Genomic DNA, 25337 nt, shown 5'->3' on the forward strand with positions numbered 1-25337 from the left:
CATAAATAGCGTAGAGGCTCCTTATCCCACAATTCCTCCTCCTGGGATCGCAGGCATATCAGCTAGAGAAAAGGGGACACTCATGAGAGGTGGGTGCTGACCCCGTTACACCTAGTTAGGAATGTGACTGTATGCTGGTAAATGTTACTGCATTGGAGGCACTGTGTTCCATTCGTTGGACAGGAAGTCCTCTGCATTAGTCAGCAGCACCCTTATGAAGGACTAGTCTTAATGGAGTTCAAAGGGAATCCTGTCTCATCCATGACAGGCAAATGTCAGCTGCAACGGGGGAATACCCAAAAGAGTAGGGATGGACAGAGGGAGCCTTAAGACTCCCAGATGGAAACACACAATTTAAAGGGGTGAGGGAAACCACTCCTCCTGCCAAAAAAGTTGGGGGTTTTTACATTGTCTTTATTTTTTTTGCAGGGTAAAACCTAAATTCTCTTTCCAGCTGAAAGCACCAACCATACTTGGTAAGTTTTTGTGCAGCCACAAAAAACAATCGTTTTCTTTGCGTCTAAGTTTTACTTTAAATGTGGTAATTACTGTGGTTTATTGTTTGTATTAGGATAGTACCTGGAGGTCTCTTTGTGCTAGGCATTGTACAGATACACAGTAAGAGACAGTCCTGGCCCTGAAGAGCTCAGATTCTGAACAGACAAGACAGACACAGTGGGACAAAGGAAATATTATCATCATCTCCATGTTACAGTTTAACAATGGTCTGTCCCATTTCGCCGGGCTGTGTGGCTGGGCAGTCTGTGGGTGGACAGGTGGCTTGGCTGAAGTGCTGATGTGCGCTGGCTAGTCTCTGCTTCCGACAGCCTAGACAGGGCTATGGGAAACTAAGTGTAAGTTAGCTGCTTTCCTTTGGGAACAAGAGGCTTTTAGGTTAAAAATAATTGTTGGGTCTGAACGACTCACAATCCAGCCAAGCAGCGAATGTGATCTACTCCCTACCTTCCATCACAATTCACTCTGCAATTCCCCAAGCAACATAACCGCAATCTCATCCCTTGACTTCTAGTCACACAGCCCAAATCTCCTTCGCACAGTAACATAGAGCGTGGACTTGATATGAAGCGCCAGAGGCAAGCAATTTTCCAGAACGAAAGAGACAGGAAGTAATAAACATTAAAGAATCCTCTTTTTATTAACGTAATTTTTCTATTTTGTATACAACACTCAAATTATAACAATCCTTTGCAAGGGCAAATTACAGGCTTATCATGGAAAAAACACAATATTTTGAGGCAAATTAGTGGCAATTCCTCCCATAGTTGCTTTACTCTAACAGAAGAGGTTTCTATTCCAAAGAAACTGTGTTAACCCTTTTCCGGGCTGAAAGTGAAAGGAACATGTACAATGGAAGAAGGAAGGTGTCATGTACAGGCATAGCGTAATATCCCTTTAAATAGTTTGTGAGCCTTATTGTTCCAGTCCCCATGTGCAGGTTTTTTAGAAGTTGCCAGAACCCAACCAGAGCAGCAGTGTATACAAGGAGGAATGCCTGGCATGTTGCATATTTCCAATAAACACGTGTTTGGACCCCACTGTACACATGTGGTTCCTTCATATTACGTTTGTGCAAAACGAAAAAGATAAGATCAAAACTGGAATTATACCAGGCAAACTTTTTGGCCCAAGGGCCACATCTGGGAATAGACATTGTATGTGAGCCATGAATGCTTACAAAATTGGGGCTGGCGTGCAGGAGGGGGTGCAGGCTCTGGGGTGGGGCAGGGGATGAGGAGTTTGGGGTGCAGGAGGGTGCTCAGGGCGAGGATCGAGGGGTTTCGGGAGAGGGAGGGGGATCAGGACGGGGGCAGGGGGTTGGGGCGTGGGGAGAGGTTCAGGGGGCGCAGGCTCCGAGCGGCGCTTAGCTCAAGCAGTTCTCGGAAGCAGCGGCATGTCCTTTCTCCGGCTCCTATGCCAAGATATGGCCAGATGGCTCTGCACGCTGCCCCATCCGCAGGCACTGCCCCTGCAGCTCCCATTGGAGTGTGTAGGAGCCGGAGAGGGGCCATGGCGTGGCTTCCTGGAGCCGCATGGTGTGGCCCCCGACCCAATGCCCCGGACAGAGTGGGGCTGTGCTGCAGCCCCAGAGCCAGCGCCCTGGCTGGAGTGCCGGAGCAGAGTCAGCTTAAAATGGCTCGTGGGTCGGATCCGGCCCGTGGGCTGTACTTTGTCCACCCCTGAATTACACTAAACTATAAAGTACATATTGGGCCAGATCCTCAGCTGGCACAAATAGGCATAGCTCCATTGAAGTCACTTTACATCAGTGGAAGAAGTGATCCATTTTTGTTTATCAAATCTCCTGAAGTAATGCAGGTAAATCTCTGTCAATAGCACTGTCTGCAGCTTGTACAAGCAAATTCAAAGCATACTTCAAAATCTCTTCTCAGAGGAGGCATTGGCCCGGCCCTGAAGGGAATACCCAGGAAAAGTGCTAGAAAACCAAACCACACCCTGCTGGCTCAGAGCACTGAGCTTCCCATTTGAACAGCTGCACTAAGCTCATTGTGTGTTGCGGTGACAAGTCTGCCAGGCTCTTGATATCCATGTGTAATGATGCTATCTTTAGCATTCTATTACACATTTGCGTTGTGTACTGATACGTGACAGGGATCTACACAGTGCTGATGGGTAAACAGCCAATAATGCTGATACCATCTCTTCAGGTGATCTCAAGGAGACTCTGTTAAAGAATGAAGCAGACACAACACTAAGGCCAGGTCTACACGACAGGCTTATATCGGTATAATTACATCGCTCAGGGGTGTGAAAACGCCACACCCCTGAGCGACATAGTTATACCAGCCTAACCTCTGGGTAGACAGCGCTGTGTCATCAAAGCTTCTCCCATCGACACAGCTAACGCCTCTCAGGGAGGTGGCTTAACTGCGCCGACGGGAGAAGCTGCCCCATTGGAGTAGGAGCATCTTTCAGCTGAGCACTACAGCGGTCCTAAAATATATGAGGGGAACTTGGCAGAAAACAGCATTTATCTTGGGACAGCCTGGATCTGGTAGGGGTGGGGGGCGAGTGTCGTGGCAAAGCGTCCATCCTCTCGAGGCCTGGCCTGGCCCTCAGGGAGACGCATGGTGAAGTGCTGCAGGAGGCTGGTGAAGAAGAGGAAAAGCTCCATCCTGGCCAGTTGTTCCCCCAGGCAAACACGGCGACCTGCAAGCGTGGGAGTGAGAAAAGAGGGGAGGAGGATACAACATCACATGTAAATGACTAGTCACTGAAGGAGTAAGACCCGTACTGCGCACCCACAGGTTGGAGTGAACAGAGAATCTGCCTCCATATGCAGCAGATGCTGAGTCTCCCTATTCCCGGACCCTGTGTGAATAGGAACAACTAGGAAATACTTCTCCAGGCTGACCAATGCTCTGTTTAATCCGATTCCCTGTCTCTGATGGTGGCCAGGACGAGAAGCTTCAGTGGAAACCATAAAACAAAGGACTCTGTCAGTTGATTTGGAGAGGGGAATTACTGCCTAGTTAGCATGACTCAAAAGGGTCAGAGACACTCTAATGCACAGGGCTAAATCTGCAGCTGGTTAAATTGGCACAACTCCATCGATGTAAAAGGAGTTGTGGTAATTTACACCAGTTGACGATCTGTCCCATATGCTGTTCGTGGAATTCTTGCCTTCTAGAATCTAAATGGGCAAATAAATGCCTTTTGGATAGAGAAATCTGAGGTGGAACAACATGCCCATGCCACCAGGCAGGAGATTCTGGTTCAAGTGCGATCTGGGGACATTGGTTTCCTGGACTCGAGGCAAATACAAGTGGTGCATTTTCACCAGTGACCCACATTTCTCCACACCAGTCATGATTTTATAGACCTCAATCATATCACCCCTTACTCTTCTCTTTTCCAAGCTGAAAAGTCCCAGCCTTATTAATCTCTCCTCATATGGAAGCCGTTCCATACCCCTCATCATTTTTGTTGATCTTTTCCAATTCCAATATCGCTTTTTTGAGATGGGGCGACCACATCTGCACGCAGTGATCAAGATATGGGCACACCATGGATTTATATAGAGGCAATATGATATTTTCTGTCTTGTTATCTCTCTCTTTCTTAAGGATTCCCAACATTGTTTGCTTTTTCTGACTGCCACTGCACACTGCGTGGATGTTTTCAGAGAACTATCCACAATGACTCCAAGATCTTTCTTAAGTGGTAACAACTAATTTAGACCCCATCATTTTACATGGATAGTTGGGATTATGTTTTCCAGTGTGCATTACTTTGCATTTATCAACATTGAATTTCATCTCCCATTTTGTTGCCCAGTCACCCAGTTCTGACAGATCCTTTTGTAGCTCTGCACAGTCTGCCTGGAACTTAACTCTCTTGGGTACTTCCGTATCATCTGCAAATTTTGCCACCTCACTGTTTACTCCCTTTTCCAGACCATTTATGAATATGGTGAATAGGACTCGTCCCCAAACGGACCTCTGGGGGCACCACTATTTACCTCTCTCCATTCTGAAAACTGACCATTTATTCCTACCCTTTGTTTCCTATCTTTTAACCAGTTACTAATCCATGAGAGCACCATCCCTCTGATCCCATGACAGCCTTTGGTGAGGGACCTTGTCCACGTGCTTGTTGACCCCCTCAAAGACTTCTAGTAGTTTGGGGAGGTGTGACTTCCCTTTACAAAAACCATGTTGACTCTTCCCCAACAAATTATGTTCATTTATGTGTCTGACAATTTTATTCTTTACTGTAGTTTCAAGTAGCCATTCAGCCGTTGGAAAGGGGCAACACTATTATCTAGTGTGGCTGTTGAGCAAATAGGAAAGGCAGAGGTGTTGTGCTTTGTGCTGCTAAGGTACAAATACTGAGCTAGCTAACAAAAGTCCATTCCTGAATTCTGTGAGGCTCTAGACCAGCAGGTCCCAATTTTTTTTCCGGAGTGACCCCGTTTTAATGAAGTATTTCTGTCCGGAATCCCAGACTACATGGAGGAGCCAAATGGTGTCCTCTGCACAGCACAATCTCAGACACACCGTAAGTGTGAGCTCACCCCTTGTGGAGAACGCCATTTTGCTCTACAAAATGGTGTCCCCCACCTGGTGTGACCTCCTACGTATGGTGCATGCGAGGTCATGCTGTACAGAGCAAAATGGCATCCTCTGCACACAAAGGATTGCCACGATCCCATGTGCTGATGGCACGGCCCCATTTGGGGTTGTGAGCTGCGCTTTGGGAACCGCTGCTCCAGAGAGAGTGACAGGCAGGCACTGACAAAGGGTGCAAGGGAAACTCTGATTGCACTGCAGTTTGGCACAAATGGAAGTTGGCTGCTCAATTACCTGTTTACAGGCTAAAATAAAATCATAAAATGAGAAACAAAAGTGGCTTTTAACCAAGGATACGTCCACACTTCGGTAGGTGTAAGCTCCAGCTCAAGGAGACGTGCCTCCATTAACTCTGAGCTAGCTAGTGTGCTAAAAAGAGAAGTGTAGCCATGGGGGTACAAGCAGTGGGAGGGGCTAGCCACCTGAGTAGGTACCTACCATCTTGGACGGGATCATCCTCATTGCGGCCAGCCCCTCCCACTGCTCACGCTGCAGTGGCTACGCTCCTACATGCTATCACCGAGTTAGCGTGGGTATGTGTCCCCAACCTGGAACATACACCCCCAGTCTGAAGTGTAGATGTACCCACTGAGCCAATACCAGAGTATCCTGGAAATGCGTTAGAAGCTGCCTAACTAAGTTTGTGTCACATTTTTTTCTTTGATGGGACCTCAACCCCTCTCTGCCACTGAAACGGTTGGCTGCATTGAAACAAACCTAGAGAGCACCAACCAGTCACTGGGAAAGGTTCTGTGGAAAAGCTATAATCCTGCTCAGCGCATAGACCCTCCTGTCGAAGCCCTCATGGTTCACACTGCTGGGACTCCTGGGCTGCACTCGTACAAGCCTGGCAGAGGCAGTGACCCACTGGTTCAAGCTTCCCACTGCTGCTGATGTGGTGCCCAGAGGGGTTAGGACAGACCCTACAGACCCTCCACCAGCCACAGCTGGCCTCCTTTGGTGTGTATCAGAGAATCAGTATTTCACTCTTCCCATCTCTCTGGTGAGTTGAGCGCATACGGGAAACTGGGAACATTCATCTCCCCTTTATCCCCGACTGATCCATGTACCCCATTGCAGTGGTCCCAGAGCCTCCAGTAACAAACACCTTCCTTTGATCAGGGTGCCTTGCAACAGATAAAGAAGCATGTGGAACACAGCAATTTTGATCATGCTTTAACAGAAAGCCTTAACTACAACCTCATCCTTTTCCCAATAACACACACCTCACCTGCGTGCACATTGTTTCTGAACAGATTCCTGGGCTTGTAGTTTAGGTTTTCCATCATAGTGCAGAAGATTAATGTGTTGCATTCAGTATGTCCCTGTGTCTATTGGAGTATGAAGTAGTTTCTCTGGGGAGATGCAGCATGCTCATGAAGAACAGGCCCAGCTCAGCACAGACTGCACTGATCTTCCCCTTGAGGAAGCTGCTCTCATGATGAGAGGGACATCTTGCTTTAGAGGAGACTCATTTTCCCATAACTATAGTGGGTCACATCTCATGCACTGTGCCTCATTTCCATAAGGACGGCCTCTGCCAGCTGCTCCTCCCCTTGGATTTACCTGCAGAGAAAGGCAGGAAGGCCTCTCGCTTCACAAACTGCCCATCTGCATCCAGGAAGTGCTCCGGGTAGAACTGGTGCGGCTTCTCCCAAACCGTTTCATCCTTCAGCACCGAGGTCAAGTTAGTGATGACTGTCGTCCCCTGATCCACCCCAGAGAAGGAACAGGGTACATAAGAATTGTCACACCAGAACAGGCCAGTCCCTCTGCATTCAATATCCCATCTCAAGCAGTGGCCATTGTAGGATGCTTCAGAGGAAGACACAGAACCCAGCTCAGGTACCCCATTGTATAATCTTATAGCACAATGGAGTGGGACGCTTTCAAGGCCCCAAACAGTGCACAGCATATGCTCTGAAGCCCTTGTCCATTGCATGCTAGCTAGACTAAGAGTATGCAAGGGGTGTTTTCATGGTCTAATGAGGTTCAGGAGATGAAAATTGCTTTTACTCCCCAGTTGCTTCAAATATTTTCTCAAGTTAATTTTAGCTCTGGTAAGAGTGTGCTGACTGAGAGACTCCAAACCGCAATTCTCATTGTCTTCACAGAAAAAGCGAGATCTTTCCCCTCTCACATGCCTCAGGCCTGAGCTAGAGGAGCTTCCTCTAAGGGCGAAAGTGGAATTGAGTATTGTGTGGCTTTGGTCTCTCCAATGAGACTCTCACCAAAGAAGGCAGTAATTGCCCATCATTGTCTCTTGTCCATTTGGAACTGGACTGAGATGCACAGTGGCCTCTGAACACCCTTCAGATAATAGAGTGTTAGTTGCTACTGTTCTGGATTTGAACTGCTGACCTAGCCGGTAGTTTCTATACAGTCAGTCAGCATTACCTTTCTCCACCTTCAAGCAGATGTACTGAATGTTAGAAGGTGCCCAAGACAAAATTACAGTCTCCCCTGTAAGGATTGAAATCCTTAGTAGTGTCTTAGCTCAATTCGTTGTTTTTTCAGATATCCAAAGACCTGTTCAAGATGGAGCTAACCACATAAACAAGGCTGTCTCTGAAGCCCAAGGCCTTTTAAAACTGCACATTTGATAACTCGCCAATGGTTGTGTGATTCAGGGCCTGGTGCTCCACCCCCCTCTGCATGGAACCTTGGGGAGATTCACATATGGAATGTCTGCAGCTGCAGGACATAAGTCTGCAAGGGGAGAGGAGGTCTGCATCCCCTGCCTGGCCATAGATACCTTTGGAATGAAGAAGCCTTGGAGCTCGGTGTCCCGGTATGTCATGTGAGGCAATCCAACAGGAGCGATATCCCCATAACGTTGAGTTTCATGGATCACAGCACTGGTATAAGGCATGTTCGCTTGGTCCTCCATCTGGGGTGACCTGTCCCTGCCAATCACCTTATCAATTTCCTCATGGACTTTACCTGGAAAAAGACACTTTACATCCTCCTCAATGCAACATAATGATGTACATCAACACCATAAAAATGGGGAACCTACGCATTTACCCTTAGGCTTTAAACCCTGTGGGGCAGGAATGGTCTGTCTATTTGTACAGCGCTGGGTTTATATTTGGTGAGTTTGTTAGCCACCTTCCTACCAATCACTGAGCAGTTTACAAGCGAGTCATCTCTAGGAAGTGGGTGCTTTAAAGTGTCTGGGGCACTTATTCAGGGGTCAGGAAAGATAACCAGCAGTGAGGAAAGGGGGTGGACAAACCTCTGATCTCTCTCACCTTCACACAACCAGAAAGCCTCTTTGATACCCCAGACATGAACTGCTCTGCTTCCCGACTACTAATTCCTGACCTCACAATCAGGTCTTGTTTGTTGAAAGCACCTGAAAGCAAGAGTGCAAGGGAGGCAGGGTTTACCTGGCTGAGGGCAAGGGGGCAGGGCAAGCCCCATAGACAGTAGGAAAGAGAGAAATGCGGAATTAGGAGCTGAAGGAGAGCACACTCATCTTCGGTTACTCAGCCCAACTTACATAGTCATCCTCTGTTCTATAGGCCAATAAGCTCATTGGTCGAGACATCCCACCTTATCCATACTCTATTTGACCCACTTGTGCCTCTGGCATTAGCACATTCAAGCAGGTTAGCATTTATCCCTGCAGAGACCCTAAGAGAAGGAAAAGTTACCAAGTAGCTACAAGGGTCTCAAAGTGCACTTGTCATGAAGAAAAGTGGTGAGTGCTCCCTCTGACACTGAAATCTTGAACAGAGGCTTGCTCTCTCCTTTCTCCCTTCCCACAGGTCTTTGCTCTCCCCCTCAGAGAGTGCTCCACTGGAATTATTCCCCAATCACTGCTGTGACTGCTGCTACGGCAGCTTCATACCCCCAGAACACAAAGGTGACAGCAGATGCTAAGAAGTTCTCTGTGGAAGATGCAGGGTTGGGAGAACCGGTCACATCTCCACCAGTCCCCTTGCTTACACTGGATGTCAGGGCGGAGAAGCATGAACAGCAATGCCCAGCGCAGGGTGGTGGAAGTGGTCTCAGTGCCAGCAGTAAACAAGTCAACTGTTACCATAGGAAGGTTGTTGTCATTGAAACTGCTCCCCGCATGCTGTTTAGCCTGAAGAGAACAAAGGAGAGCAAGATTTGACCTAGATTTTTGTTAGGGAGAGACGAGCAGAATTGTAGATAGTAGTAATTCATATTCTCAGATTGAAAGGTTGAATTGTTTGCAGAGTGCAGCAAAACACGTACATATGACAACACATGCTGTAATGGCTCCTTGGTCACATACATTTCAAAGTAACAATTTGTCCCACACATCATAGACTTCACCAGGAATAAAGCTCGGGACCTTCTCCTCCAAAAACACAGGGTATGTCTACACAGGCAATATAAGCCCAGGGTTCGGGACACTTGACTCAGCTGACCCTGCGTTAGAGAACCATGGGTTTGAGCATCTACACTGGGGTAGTCAATAGGTAGACCGCAAGCCAAATCTGGACTGCTAGATGCTTTTGAACAGACCCTGAAATCTTTTTATATACTTATTATTATTCTTTTTTTTTCTCTCTGCAGTCTGGATCTTGCCTATACCTTGACCAAGAAATGTGGACCTTGATAAAAATTTATTGACTACCCCTGCAGAAGTCTATGCTGATTATCAACCCTACGTTAAGAATTTTCGAGCCCAGGCGTGAACCTGGGGCTCTGGCATCCACACAGTAGCAGGCAGACCTGAGTCAAACCAACCATATCCCAGACTCCCTAGCACCCCCCCAGAGTGTGGCCGCTCTAGCCTTTGACTGTGGGGAAGCTTCATGCCCACCCTGCACGTTACAGGAAGCGAGACCAGCCTGCCAACACTGCCTGCCGAGCAACATGGAAGAGGCCCCTTTTCAAGAACTTTTCTTGCTTGCGCTGTCACGCCTGGGTCAGGAATTGGGCAGAGTTTCCTTGAGGCGCTGGTGGACATTTCAGCAGCATTTTCTGACCCACCAAAGTCCAGGGGTGCCGAAACAATTTCTGTAGCGGGGGTGCTGATGCTGGAAACCATGTATTTGGTCTGTGTTATTACTGCTTCAAGCCAGTTCCAGCACCACTGCCAAAGGCACCTGGAAGAGTTTACAAAGACGGAGGAGGAGTACCCAGGCATGGCAGACTCCCACTGGCTGATACTGCTCAGTACACTCAGCATACATGCTGGAAACTCTGCCCACAGTCTCTTGCCACCAGAGTTAAAGGAGGGTCTCCAGTCAGTCTTAGAGATTTGTGCCTCTGCAACCTCAAGAGGTCAGTGTGATCACTCTCACTTGATCAGGTCAGAAATTCCATGTAGTAGCGAGCAGGGTGCAGCCAACATGCTAGCCAACAAATTAACATCAGGATTCCAAAAGTTCATATACGTACCTGGGAATAACAATCTGACAGGCCCTATTCCTGCCCTGGTAGCTTCTATGAGAACAGGACCTCAGTGCTACCTACTGAACCAACAGTCTCCCCACCAAGTACTCTTCAGGGCCACCGTGCTTAGCGTACAAGATATGACAGGATCGCAGCACGAAGTAGTCTGGCTATCTTTTGTAATGCTGTGGATTTTATGTGTCTGTTTTCTAAGGGTTTCTTATCTCGATTTTTCTCAGACCAATTCTGTAAATTTGGACTTAGACTTCACATGGGCAATCACTAATATGCTATTTAAGAGCCAATTACAATGTAATTTGCTTTGTTTACGACTCAGAAGAAGAAGCTGACATTTAGAAATTTCGCACAAAATGAAAGTTTTTTAAAAACGATTTCAGGTTAATCAAAATTTAAAATATACTATAAAAATAAAATATAAAAATAAAACAAACAATAAAATAAAATAAAAGTGAAATGAAGTAATTTCTAAATGAAAAATTGAAATGTGCTGTGACAAAGTTCCTCCTCTACCTTGCTGGGTCTTGCGCTTATTGGCAGATTTGCTCGCCTTGGAGCTTCACGGCAGCCCTCAGCTTGGCCGTTTTCGTGAACCCACAGTCCAGGTCAACTCCTCCTGTGTCTGACCAGGAGTTGGGAGGTTTGGGGGGAACCCGGGCCCGCCCTCGACTCCGGGTTCCAGCCCAGGGCCCTGTGGAATGCAGCTGTCTAGAGTGCGTCCTGGAACAGCTGTGCAACAGCTACAACTCCCTGGGCTACTTCCCCATGACCTCCTCCCAACCCTTTCTTTATTCCCACCATAGGGCCTTCCTCCTGGTGTCTGATAATGCTTGTACTCCTCAGTCCTCCAACAGTCCACGTTGTCACACTCAGCTCCTAGTGCCTCTTGCTCCCAGCTCCTCACACGGGCACCACAAACTGAAGTGATCTCCTTTTTAAACCCAGGTGCCCTGATTAAAACCCAGGGCCGGTTTTGTTCAATATCTTCATAAATGATCTGGAGGATGGTGTGGATTGCACTCTCAGCAAATTTGCGGACGATACTAAACTGGGAGGAGTGGTAGATACGCTGGAGGGGAGGGATAGGATACAGAAGGACCTAGACAAATTGGAGGATTGGGCCAAAAGAAATCTGATGAGGTTCAATAAGGATAAGTGCAGGGTCCTGCACTTAGGATGGAAGAATCCCATGCACCGCTACAGACTAGGGACCGAATGGCTAGGCAGCAGTTCTGCGGAAAAGGACCTAGGGGTGACAGTGGACGAGAAGCTGGATATGAGTCAGCAGTGTGCCCTTGTTGCCAAGAAGGCCAATGGCATTTTGGGATGTATAAGTAGGGGCATAGCGAGCAGATCGAGGGACGTAATCGTTCCCCTCTATTCGACATTGGTGAGGCCTCATCTGGAGTACTGTGTCCAGTTTTGGGCCCCACACTACAAGAAGGATGTGGATAAATTGGAGAGAGTCCAGCGAAGGGCAACAAAAATGATTAGGGGTCTAGAACACATGACTTATGAGGAGAGGCTGAGGGAGCTGGGATTGTTTAGCCTGCAGAAGAGAAGAATGAGGGGGGATTTGATAGCTGCTTTCAACTACCTGAAAGGGGGTTCCAAAGAGGGTGGCTCTAGACTGTTCTCAATGGTAGCAGATGACAGAACGAGGAGTAATGGTCTCAAGTTGCAGTGGGGGAGGTTTAGATTGGATATTAGGAAAAACTTTTTCACTAAGAGGGTGGTGAAACACTGGAATGCGTTACCTAGGGAGGTGGTAGAATCTCCTTCCTTAGAGGTTTTTAAGGTCAGGCTTGACAAAGCCCTGCCTGGGATGATTTAACTGGGAATTGGTCCTGCTTCGAGCAGGGGGTTGGACTAGATGACCTTCAGGGGTCCCTTCCAACCCTGATATTCTGTGATTCTGTGATTAGCCTGCCTTAATTGATTCTAGCAGCTTCTTGATTGGCTGCAGGTGTTCTAATCAGCCTGTCTGTCTTAATTGTCTCCAGATGGTTCCTGATTGTTCTGGAACCTTCCCTGTTGGGAAACGGAACGTCCTTTGCTTGCTCCTCAGCTATCTGCTTTCTATTCTTTCCTAAAGCCCTCTGGCCTGGATTTTTCTTACTTTTTGAACCTGCCTTAGTTCCCCCCTCCGACTGGGCCAGACGCTTTTTTGTTTCGTTTCGTCTTTCTGCCATTTCTTTGCCGTTGCTGAGTGCTGGTTAGCTGCCAACTTTCGCCAGCACCCCCCCCACGCCTGTTCCCAAGCGCAGCTATTTGCCTCAGCTGAAACCCCCGGAGGAGGGGGGGAAGATTGCCAATCTGCTATCCGGAGGGGGGAGTGGAAGCCCCCAGACCCAGCCATTTTGCTGTCAGCTTATTTCTGTAATTTTTCTCAGCCTGCCGGAAGCCTTGGAACACAGCCAACACAGCTGGAGAAGAAGATTTCAGAAGACAGGAGAAATAACCCAGGGAAGCTACAAATCATCGTGAAGGGAGCCATAAGACTGAGTAATTTTCTGAATTACACTCTCGTGGGGGGGAGTTTGACTGTGGTTTAATTGCATTTGTGGCGGCACAGGGGGTGTGGCACGGAGCCCCCCCCAATCCATCAGTGCCTGCCCCCCCCAATACTACTACAACTGTCACGGCCCCCCCGCCGTCCGTCCCTGCTGGCAACTTGCCATCTGCCTTCAGATCCAGCTGTTTGCTTTGAACTTTGCCTTTCGGACCGGACACAATAGCCGACCAAACGAGACTCTTTGGACGAACGTGCGTGGGTCCACACACGGATTGTTTATTTTACAGCTTGCCCCCATCACCGGACCCCGGTTTTTGTTTTTCCCCCCTTCCAGTCCAACCTATTTGGCACCCCCCCACACACCTGCAGCCCAGCAGGGAGGAGCGGTTAATCTGCTTCCCCCTCCCCCCTCCTCCTTCCGGTGTCTCCCTGTCTCTCCCTGCTCACAATGGCAGGGAATGAGAGGGGTGAGGCCCCTCTAACAAAATTAGCTGTCCCTCCCCCACCTCCCCCCCGCCCGACCCCCAAGGTCCCCCCCACCACTATTGTCAAAATACTTGCCCCCCTCCGTTGGGGCACCGGCAGCAGGAGGCACCGGGGTGATTACTGCCGCTGCTGAGCCCACTGTCCCCCCAGATTCTAGGAACCCCCCCCCAGCTGGCCAGAAAGGCCAGGGCGGGAATAAAGGAAAGGGCCCCGCTAAAACCACTAGGCCCTCCATGGCAGGGGCTGCCCCCACAGCTGTGGCCTCATCATCGACCGTGGCGCCCCTCCCTGCATTTCCCTCCACCAGCTCCATGAATGTTCCTCCCCCGGCCCCCAGGACGTATGCCTGGGTGGTGACGGGCTCCCCCCTGCCTGCCACCTCGTCATCTCGCCCACGCCCTGCCTCCGCTACCATCACCAGCGGCCGGGGCCCTTTCCCGGAGAGGCGCTCGAGGGGTCCTTCCTAGTCCCCTACCAGGGCTCCCGCTATCGGGTCTTTTACTCCACCCGAGAGGCCCAGTGCTACCTCTGCCGCTCAGCGGGGCATGTCCGCAGAGACTGCCCTATGGCCCGGGGGGGAGGGGCACCCGAAACCCCCGAGACCCGGCAGGACATCGGCCCCGTCGTTGCCGACGCCCCTGGCTGCCTGGCACCTGAAACCAACCCTCCTCCTACTCGACCCATCGCTGCTCCCGTCCGGGCCCAAGAGATACCTTCCCTACAACGCCCAGACGAGCAAGAGAGTCCCACCCTTGCTATTACCAATCCAGCAGAGCCTATGGAGGAGGGTGTGGCAAGGATAGTACCAGGTATAGGAGAGGGCCTGCCCCAAGGAGAACCCCCCGCCCCTCATGCTGCCTCACCGCTACCCCCCCCGAACACCTGAACCATCGCTTCCGCCCCCTGACACGACCCCTGCTAACCAACCCCCAGACGACGCTATGGAGGGCTGGACCCTAGTCCAGGGGAAGCGAGGCAAGCGGAAGCTGCATCCATCCATTTCTTCAGTTCTTCATTTACCCCTGAATGCTTGTAAACTTGACAACAAGGGAAGCTAACGGAGTGTTCCCATCACTAATACATTCACAGAGCCAAAGAGATCTACACCTGCCCCTCTCCTCCTACCTTCTCTATCTCTTGTAGAAAAGCATCAGTGAAGTCTCTCTTTTGGGTAGGATTCCAGGTCATCCTGTGCTCCTTCAGAAGCTCATTTGTGAAGTCCAGGATCTCCTTTTGGGATCGGAAGATGCTCTGTGTCACTCCAGGGATGCGCAGCAGCCAAGGTACTACAACAAGGAGCTAAGATAACAGAGTGAGAGAGAGAGAGAGAACCACACCCTATGGCTCCCAGAAAAGAATCACTAAAATACAATCTTACTGATCAATCAAATGACAGCTTCTTACTGACCAAGTCATACATGCTGAGTTACCTGGGGCAGGAATCCAGCTTCTTCATTCAAGGACTGATCAATCAAATGCAACAACCTCTGAAATTTCTTATCGTCATAGTCAAAGCGCTCACCATAGATGAGGGAGCAGATCACGTTGCTAACTGCGTTGTTTATAAGAAAATGTGGATCAAAAGGACGACCTGAAAAACATACAGGACCAACCAAAGACATTAGGAGGCACAGCATCATTGCAGCCTGCCCCTCACTGCATGGAACATACTGAGCAAGAACCGCTAACATTTCAAGACTTCTTATGGAACAAGCAGTTGAAAGTCCATGCTCATGTAAGCTGGGGAAGTTAAAGATGTCTCACAGACTAACAGGGTTGGGCCTGCTCAATACTTGGAAGAGAGATCACCATGGAAAAAACTTAAGAATTGCAGGTTTCTGCTGCGGACTCAGTCAGTGGTACTATCAGGATAAGCCCTGTCGCATTGTACGCTTACCATGTGTATTCTGCTTGGTAATTGTTAATAAATAGAGGTTATTACTGTGTAAGGCTCTTTCACTGGTAAAAGGTCTTGCAAACCCCCAAACGGTATGCCCTGAGCCCTAGGACTGGGGTAAGGGTGGGTGTCTAAATTAAGAGGGTTACGCCTTCAGCCTTAAGAACTGGGTCAAGTGGGTGCCCCCAGAATGTGCAAGTAACAGAGAATTGTGTGCAGGTAACAGTACTCATCTCCTTGCCTCGGGACTGAACCCGGGCCACCTGTGTACAGACAGATGTTACTGTGCTGCTACAGACATTTTTAAGTTGAGGCATAAAAGTGACGTCCTTAAAGACGTCATGGCATGTTTTGGAAGCGTCTTAGTGTTGATGCCTTCACCAGATTCCAGTTGAGGTAATTACATTCTACCAACCTAAAATTCCTCTTGCACATTCAATTGGAGGTGTCGGGGTTTTGTTTTTTTTTTTACTTCCCATCACAAACTGTCATGTTAAAACAGCTGTCAGGTTCGACCCCACAGGTGGCTTCATGATAGTGCTGGATGAATGATCACTATGTGTCTGGTCTCCAAAGCACTTTAGTATCCTTCTGGCTATCAGGGATTATGTAGAAATGTGAGATACTGTGTTATTATTCCTTCCTTCATAATTAGTCATATTACCCTTTCATTTCCTTATCTATGGAAGTTACACGGCTCCCCTGCCCCATCTCCCTGGATGCCACAAACCTTTTTCAGAACTGATCGCAGAGCATAGAAATCCAGCTTCCTCGGTCACACGGTGCTCCAAGGATTTCTTTCCCATCCCAAAGTTCCTCAAGGTGGAGAGTGCAAATCTCCTTTGCTCCTTCCACGCATGACCATATCTTGCAAGCACCACCCCTGGAACATATTAACAAACAAGAGACATAATAACCTCTGGGAAGCACCATACAAAATTCACTGGACAGCAACAAAATAGGGCTGGAGGGACTGGCTTCTGAGAAAGGATAAAAGGAACCAAGTATAGCTTGGCCAAAATGGCAACTAATGGGAGCTATTATTGCAGCCTTCATAGGTGTAGGTGGTTAGTGCAGAAGGAGAGGGATTATTCAGGGAGGTCCAAGGTATAGCTAGGAGTAAGGGGATGAAATTCAGGGCCAGATCCACAGCTCGTATAACCGGATGCAATCAATGGAGCTAAGCCATGCTATACCCTCAGGGTGTGAGGCTCACGCTGGATGTCAGAAAACATTTCCCAATGATTAGATCGACTAAACTACTCAATAGTCTCTCAAAGGAATTCATGGATTCCCCACCACAAGTCATTTAAAATTGGACTGGAGAAAGCACTGGAGAACATACTATAGGGCGCATTCCTGCATTGGCCAGAGTATGGGCCAGGGTGAGCTGAGAACATAGGCGGTGTGTAACGGAGACTGGAGGAGGCTAAGCCTCCCCAAACTTCTGCGAATAATCCCCACCATGGCCCCAGGCCAGCGGGAGGACTCAGAGCTCCTCCAGCCACCCAGGGCTCGGGGTGGCTCAGGCCGGTGGTGGCTTGGGCAGGGCTTCTCCAGCTGCAGTAGAGAGCTCAGGGCAGGGAACTAGCCTCCCCAAATGGGGGGTTCACATACTGCCCATGGTTGATCAGATGTGACTCTGTAGATATTTGTCCAGCTCTAATCTTTCTAATGAAAGTGCCCTGGGATAACCCGAGAGGATTCCAGCCCAACAAGCCTCCCTTTTAGGTTGCTTTTCTTTCTACCCTCCCCCACTTTCACTCTTGGGTCCTGGAGGTTCCTTGGAAGGAGGTTATTTTTTTTTACAAGCCGAGGAAGGTGCATACATATGGTGAGGGGTAGGACTCCGCCAGTTCTGACAGTGGCAGCCAATCGGTATTGATTGGCATGTACATCCCACTGAGCATTTCAGAACGGCCCTGTCTTAGTAGTTGTTGCAGCGCTGAAGTTGGGAAGGAGAGTCCCCAGTTCCATCTCGCCTGACTTCCTCCTCGCGAGAGGGAGCGTCAGGGGCAGACTCCAGCTCACTCGCTAAGTCCCCTTCAACCTCTCCAGGAGCTCAAATGATAAAGCCAGTCCCCCTGCAATGCTGCCAGAGAACTATGTTAGTTTCCAAGGTACTTGCCTTCAGAGTTCTCTCCATAACCCAAGTGTTCATATATAGGAAAGTATGGTCGGTCAGCAAAGTCCTCTGATTTCTGGACCAATGCTTCCTTTACTGCTTTGAATCCATTCACTACTATCAGATTAGTCCAGCAGTTCTGAAGACTAAAGACATTTCCATATTTTTCACTCAGCTGCCAAGAAAAGAAAAGGGGAAAATATCTCGTTGGAAGCCAGATGGGGTCTTTAACAACTACCAGAGGTCAGGACCTCTTTTGGTGTCTTCAAGGATAACAGACCCAAGCGTACATTGTTCCTGGTGTGGCACTGGTTTAACCACTGACACAGACAGCCTTCTACAACGCTTCCTGCAGCACATGGCTTTGCCTAGGCGATATCCCATTCAAGTACTCACCAGGCCCAACCTTGCTTCGGTTATGAAATCTGATATTACCACAGAGGGTACAGCAGTGCTGCCTACAGATACACACAAAATAAAAATTACTGACATAAGGGATTGGGGGTGGGGAAGGGCGTTTCCTGTGATGCTGGCAAACGAGGTGCCAGCACTTGCCCAGGCTGCAGGCATTAGCTAAGAACTAACAAACTCATAGCTGGAGACCAGACCAGGTCACCTGTATGTTAGTTTGCTCAAAGTAGGTATTAGTCTTACAAGAATGTATTTCGTGTTTAGACTATGAAATGCTTGTGAGTTGCTGCAGGCGTTAATCTCACTTGCAATGTCGGTGTTCCACGCCACAAGAAAATCTATACGTTTTGCTTTATAACTTTGCAAATGTCCGCTCTGCGCTTGTGAACCAGGCACAGGACTCTTCCCCCACCCCATCCAGAAGGGCTATCAAAATCAGCTGGGTCAAGGAACATTGCAATACAAAGGACTGCTTAATGGCCCTACCCCCCTTGGAAATGCTCTGTGCAAGGAAGCTTGTTCTGTGGACTTGGAAGCTGAATGAAGGAAATAAAACAAAGTCACAGGAAAATTTTCCATCTCTTTGGCTGTCTGAACTCTGACAGGGCTAGAGATCCCCAGGGCTGCCTGCTGGGTCTGCCCCGAAAGACACTTTGAATAGACACATCACTGCAACTTGGTCACTCTTAGGATTTAGATGGTAACTCATCTGTGAGTATATGTTTGCTTGCTTGAACCTGCAATTAACTTTGTAATTTCTTTTTCCTAGTTAACAAACCTTTAGATCATTTATTACAGGATTGGCTACAGGTGTTGTCTTTGGTGTAAGATCTAGGGTACCAACTGATCTGGCGTAAGTGACTGGTCTCTTGGGAGCGGGAATAAGCTGAATGTGGGGTGATTTTTTTTGGTGACCATTTATCAGTAAGTTCAGTTTGTCTGGGTGGCCAGATAGACTGGAGAGTCTAAGGGGACTTTCTGTGACTCCATGGTAAGACTGTTACAATGATCCAGGAGCAGGGGTGCCGGAACAGAGGGGGCCGGGGGCTCTCAACTGTGGCCAGGCTCCCTGGGTGGCTCTTACCACAGCCAGGCTTGGGCTTCCAGGCTGGCTGGGGGGTAGGGCCTCAGGGGAAAGAGAAGGAGCAGGGGGTGGGGCCACAGAGAGGGCAGAGCCTGGGGGGAAGAAGAGAGGAAAGATGGGTCACAGAGGGGGCAGAGCCCCATGCTCTCCCACACACTTCTACCGAGGTTCCAGCACTCCTGTCCAGGAGGCAGAGGTGAAAGTAAGCCAGTCCGGCGTACTGGCAAGCGTCAGTACGCCATGCCGGACCGGACCGGCTTCCCTGGCAGTGCTTTAAAGGGCCCGGTCCTCCTCTCAACCTATGTGGGTGGTGCATTACCCCAAATACATTTGCCAGGAGACGGCTTATTGCCGCTATGAAATGTAATGTAACTATGATGGTATCCTAGCCAATGCTGTTCTGAGCATTACAGCAGATGGCAATGACGCTCAGATAAAGGGAAATGTTAGGGCGTTGACTAGTGCCCTAATGCAGCTCTGATTCAACTATTTTGGTAGGGGAAGAAATCACATCCCTGACTGAAATCATTAACTCGATACAAAAACTGTGTGTAGACCAGACATGCCTAGAAAGGGGACTCATAAAAGTCCTGCCCTTTTTCCACACTCAAGGGAAACCTGAGGAGGGGGCACCTATGGAATTGCAGGTGTTCAGCTCGTGCCCAGCAACTTTCAGGTCTTCGACCAAAGCAAACCCGGTAAACTTCATTGAGAATGTCATGCTTCTAAGTTCTTGGCTGCAAATCTGAGTTTTGTAATTACGAACCTTGATCCTTTCCCGCAGCCAATAATTGTGTGGTGCAACGCAGGAGAGGGTAGTACAAAGTTCTTTAAGATACCTCTGGACTCTCCTGGTCATGTGTGCCAGGCCAGTCCCATTCCCCTGCAGTAATTTAGATTAGCCTGAAGGCCTTTCTAAATTGTGGCAGTTTTCGAGAACCATAAGAGGCAATTTCAGCAGCTGGGATTCTGCAGGGCACTGAAAACCGTGGCCCATGCCCCGGGTAGGAATTGCTTTTGGATTATCCCTCTGTCCTGGCTGAATGCACTGTGGCTGGCTAGACTAGCTTTGAGGCTACTTTGCACCACTCCGCCAGCACAGAGTGTGCCTGATGTGAGCGAGGACCAGGGACACTGTACCCTGGTGACAGACAGGCATTGCAGAGCACAAAGCAGAACAGTTTAAAACAATCATCAAATAGTTTAGGCTCAAAATTTAACCTATTTTCAGCTTTTTATGGAATTTCTTGAGGATTGTCCACTCATACAAGAGAAAATGCCTTTCTGGGCCAAGAATTTAGGGAGAGAAAAACCACAAGTACTTGTTTTTTGTGTACATGAAAAACACAAAGCACAACATATTGTGTTCCTGCTTTTCTACATTAACTTTCCTCAAAGCCACATGGGCATCAGCCAACGAGATTAGGGAGCTGGATGGGTTGATTCATGAGGAAAAATAAAATGAGGTAAATATATAGACTGGTCAAATATCTAAGGAAGGGGACTATGATTGATGCCTGCAAGTATCTGAAAGGTGCAAATGGAAAGGACAGAGAGAAATTGTTTAAGGTTGGTTGAAGGAGTAATGGAATGAGACTAAATAATGGAAAATTGACTCTGGACAGCAAGAAACACAACCTCAGCGAGAGGTGTATTAGACTGGGGAAGTGTCCTAGCAGAAGTGATGAAAGCCTCATTGCTGGTTATTAAAAAGGGACAAAGCCCTCAGGGGCATACCAGGAGAAGGGAGGGGGTGGATAAAAATAGGCCATTTCTACCTTTAATGTCTAAGATTCTGTAAGTAAAAGGACAGAAAAGGGAATAATACGTTGTTACTAAAAATGTGGAGTTAAAACAGCTGCAGGTCAGAAGTGTTGTTGCTAGCATTGTCATAATCCGATTTGATCTGGAAACTCAAATGTTCTTTCTACCGCATGGTGAAAACAAGACCCGGTTTCCACGCTCAGACGCTCAATCATCTCTGGTGACTTACAAGGAAGCTGTCGTCCCTGCCTCCACGTCCCCAAAGCAGAGAAACTTTGGAATGAACGGAGGGAGCTGAGCAGAGACAAATGCATTTTCATATACGATAAAGCTTTCGCTAGCCCTTTTCCTCCCAGAGGATACGGATGGTACATAAAGGGACCACTTCACCCACCACTGAGTGCACCCACCTCTGAGGGGGAATGCAGCAGCTGTTTAACAGTGCTAATATTGTGCAACAGCCCAGCACGCTACAATGTCTCCAACTGAAATTACAGGGAGAAGGTAAAGAGTCGGGGGGGGGGTGTCCCGGGGGGGTGCGCAGTGGGGGTCACACTCCTCCAGCGCTATCACAACCTTTGCAGAGAACTGGGCTGGACTCCGGAGTGGAATGCTGCCCTCTGGGGTCCGGAGCCAGAGCAAGGCCGAAGCAGAGATGCAGAGAGCCTTAGGGCCCCCCGCCCCGGGGGCACTGACGGCTCCTGCCTTGGAAAAGCCCCGGGCCGGTCAAATAACCAGTCCAGCCCGCACCAGCTGCATTAACGAACCACCAGCCCCGCTCCCCAGCACGCTGGGCTCTCCAGCCCCTCTGGCACTGACCTGAGTAAAGGAGACGTGCGGGTTGTGGAAGTCGATCTGCAGCATGGTCCCAAGGAAGGGCAGAGAGCTCGGCCCTGGTGGGTAGCGACTCCAGCGCTTCCTGCGCTTCAGGAAATCAAACAGCAGAGCGAAGACTGTGAGGGCTATGCCCAGGGCTGGGAGGTTGTTCCCGCAGGATCGAAGCTGGGACCAGAGCCACAGGAGCAGCTCCATGATCTCTCTTTGCTCTCCTCCCCGTGCCTTCACCTCTCCCCCCGGCCTCTTTTTCCTGCTCCTGTTCTCTCACTCTTTGCTGTTTCTGCCTCCCCAGTTTCCTCCGCCCATTCCCCTTCTCTCGCTCTCAGTTTATTGCTCAGACACCCGCCCCTCTCTTGCTACTGTCACAGCTTGGAGCTGCCTGGCCAGAATTGCTCTGTAGCCCCTCCTCTGCCCAGACCATACAAACTGCAGGGGAGTGGTCGTGAAGGGTGGCCCAACCTCTGTAAAAGGGAAAGGGCATAGCTCCATTTCCAGCATCTGCAGTGTGTAACATGAGGGAGAGAGGAGCCCCTGGAGCCTGTGGGAGCTGTCAGGCTGGGTCCACATGCAAGGATGAGTCTCTCCTAGGGCTCGAATTGCCCCTTGTATTCAGAAGTAGCAATCCTTACCTAGCGTGACCAGATGTCCCCATTTTATAGGAGGAAGAACGAGGAGTACTTGTGGCACCTTAGAGACTAACAAATTTATTAGAGCATAAGCTTTCGTGAGCTACAGCTCACTTCATCGGATGCAGAGAATGAAACATATAGTAAGATATAGATATAGGTATATATACATACAGATAAGTTGGAAGTTACCTTACAAAACTGTGAGAGGCTAATTAGTTAAGATGAACTTGTGGAGTGATAATCAAGATGGCCCATTTAGACAGTTGACAAGAAGATGTGAGGATACTTAACTTAAGGAAATAGATTCAACATGTGTAATGCGCCAGCCATTCCCAGTTTCTATTCAAACCCAAGTTAATGGTACCTAGTTTGCATATTAATTCAAGCTCAGCAGTTTCTCCTTGGAGTCTGTTTTTGAAGCTTTTCTGTTGCAAAATTACCTTAAATCTTTTACTGAATGGCCACAGAGGTTGAAGTGTGCTCCTACTGGTTTTTGAATGTTATGATTCCTGATGTCAGATTTGTGTCCATTTATTCTTTTGCGTAGAGACTGTCCGGTTTGGCCAATGTACAAGGCAGAGGGGCATTGCTGGCACATGATGGCATATATCACATTGGTAGATGTGCAGGTGAACGAGCCTCTGATGGCGTGGCTAATGTGATTAGGTCCTATGACGGTGTCACTTGAATAAATATGTGGACATATATATTTTCCACTGAATACATCCGATAAAGTGAGCTGTAGCTCACGAAAGCTTATGCTCAAATAAATGTGTTAGTCTCTAATGTGCCACAAGTCCTCCTTTTCTTTTTGCAGATACAGACTAACACGGTTGCTACTCTGAAACCTATGTGGACAGAGTTGGCATCGGGCTTTGTTGCAAGGATAGGTTCCTGGGTTAGTGTTTTTGTTTTGTGGTTACTGGTGAGTATTTGCTTCAGGTTGGGGGGCTGTCTGTAAGTGAGGACTGGTCTGTCTCCCAAGATCTGTGAGAGTACGGGATCATTTTTCAGGATAGGTTGTAGATCTTTGATGATGCGTTGGAGAGGTTTTAGTTGGGAGCTGAAGGTGACAGCTAGTGGCGTTCTGTTATTTTCTTTTTTGGGCCTGTCCTGTAGTAGGTGACTTCTGGGTACTCTTCTGGCTCTGTCAATCTGTTTTTTCACTTCAGCAGGTGGGTATGTATATATATATGTCTTACTATATGTTCCATTCTATGCATCCGATGAAGTGAGCTGTAGCTCACGAAAGCTTATGCTCTAATAAATTTGTTAGTCTCTAAGGTGCCACAAGTACTTCTGTTCTTTTTGTTGATAGAGACTAACACGGCTTTGAAACCTACCATTTTATAGGGACAGTCCCACTATTCAGGACGTTTTCTTATTATATAGGCGCCTATTACCTTCCCCTCTCCCCATCTGGATATTTCACACTTGCTATCTGGTCACCCTACCATCAGGGTTTCTCCTCACTTGGTTGGTTAGTAACCAGTTTTTCCTGAGCCCTCAAGAGGTTGCTTAAAATGGGTTTAACTAGATCTGAAGCCCCTCTCTTTCTTATTGGATGATTTTTACAAAGGATTTAAGGGAGAACCAGCTACTGAACACTGGCAGGTCAAGAGTTTCTGAAAGAACCTGTGGCTTTGAGTACCACCTTTTTGGCTGCCCAGCTTGTGCCACCTTAAAGTGGGCTGGTTTTCAGCAGGTGGGTGCTCAGCACTGTGCAAATCAAATCTCTTCAAGATATCTTGATCAAGCTGAGCCCCCCAACAATTGGGGCAAAGTCACTAGCCACTTTTGAAAACCCTACCCAGACCATTATGAAGACAGTTCCCGCTTTCACTAACTTTTGAAGGAAAATGATTCACTCAGTGAGACAGAAAAATTATCTGCCAGCCCCTGGCCAGGAGCTGAAATCCACTTCCTGCACAGACCACTGTCTGAGGATCTTCTGTGTGGAGAGAAGAGCCCCTTGTACCTCCTTTAAAAATACACTTGTTACAGCCAGGGGAGGTTATTTTTTATGCTATAGAAGGCAACATTTCTGTTAATGCAATGGTAGGGTGTGAGCTAGGCAACTCCTGATGCCAACTGACAGAGGGCACAGGGGTGCACAGAGTTTGACAGGAAACCCCCTGGATCAGATCGCTGTGAACATTGTGAAAGTCCAGTGGAACAGGGGCTGGACACTGCAGGGAGATGCCCAGGGGGCTCAGGGCTTGGTGTATGTGTGCCTATCCCTGGCCTGCAGAGAGACAGCAGAGCTTGCACAGACCTAGAGGGGAGTGCTTATGTTGCCTGGGGCTGGTGGAGCTGCAGATAAGGCTCCCTCACACTAAGAGCAGGCGGTAGGGAGGTGCCCTCATGCCAGGCTCAGGCTCTGAGGCCTGGAGAAAGGGTTGGGTGTCAGATCCTGAGCCCAAACATCTACCCAGCTATTTTTAGCGCTATAGCCCAAGCACCACAAACCTGACTCTGTAGTCCCCAGCTCCAAGACTTGCTGCTGCAGCATTTTTTTGGCCATATAGACATGTGCTGTGATGCTCAGAACGGGGGTCACACAATTTGTCTTCCCAGCAGCACCTCATAGATCCCTAGAGAGTGCTTCTGGAATCACGTTTCTCATCAGGCTGGGCCATGTTTGACTTTAATCTATCTCTGGATATTCCAACACAGAGCAGACAGCTCCCCCCGCCCCGCCCCGCCCCTGGCTTTGTTGAAATCCAGGCAATGCCCCTGTTTCCTCTGAAATCAATGGCAAAATACTCACTGATTTCAATGGGAACTTGGTTGAGCCCTAAATCTGAGAGTGAGATTGGTTATGTCCTGGGAGAGTTCCATGCTCGTTTCATGGAGGTTAGGTCCCTCAATGGCTCTTAGCCAAGATGGTCAGGGCTGCAACCCCATGCTCTGGGTGTCCCTAAGCCTCTGACTGCCACATGCTGGGACTGGATGGGAGGGGACGGAACACCTGATAATTGCCCTGTCCTTTTCACTCCTTCTGAAGCATCTGGCATTGGTCACTGTCGGAAGACAGGATCCTGGGCTACACGGACCATTGGTCTGACCCCCCATGGCCAT

At 48.8% G+C, this 25337-nt stretch overlaps 1 protein-coding gene across 1 annotated transcript; it reads right to left on the minus strand.

Annotated features, from left to right (window-relative positions):
- Positions 1-1931: 1931 nt before the first annotated feature.
- LOC144272745 (cytochrome P450 2D14-like) lies at positions 1932-21843 on the minus strand. The gene is made up of 9 exons (XM_077831055.1): positions 21610-21843; positions 17535-17706; positions 16137-16289; positions 14940-15100; positions 14635-14808; positions 9066-9207; positions 7867-8054; positions 6678-6819; positions 1932-3189 (listed from the first exon to the last, which is right to left on the minus strand). Exons 1-9 carry the CDS (start codon positions 21820-21822, stop codon positions 3011-3013), a joined length of 1524 nt encoding a protein of 507 aa, XP_077687181.1. The 5' UTR covers positions 21823-21843; the 3' UTR covers positions 1932-3010.
- Positions 21844-25337: the final 3494 nt, after the last annotated feature.

The sequence above is a fragment of the Eretmochelys imbricata genome, chromosome 1 (assembly GCF_965152235.1).
Source record: "Eretmochelys imbricata isolate rEreImb1 chromosome 1, rEreImb1.hap1, whole genome shotgun sequence".
Taxonomy (NCBI): domain Eukaryota; kingdom Metazoa; phylum Chordata; order Testudines; family Cheloniidae; genus Eretmochelys; species Eretmochelys imbricata.

Coding starts and splice junctions, on each gene's coding strand:
- LOC144272745 (XM_077831055.1), bottom strand. CDS start 21,822: ATGGAGCTGCTCCTGTGGCTCTGGTCCCAGCTTCGATCCTGCGGGAAC. Junction 16,290..17,534: donor TTATGGAGAGAACTCTGAAG/GCAAGTACCTTG, acceptor AATATGTTCCAG/GGGTGGTGCTTGCAAGATAT. Junction 8,055..9,065: donor TCTCCGCCCTGACATCCAGT/GTAAGCAAGGGG, acceptor GTCTTTTTCCAG/GTAAAGTCCATGAGGAAATT.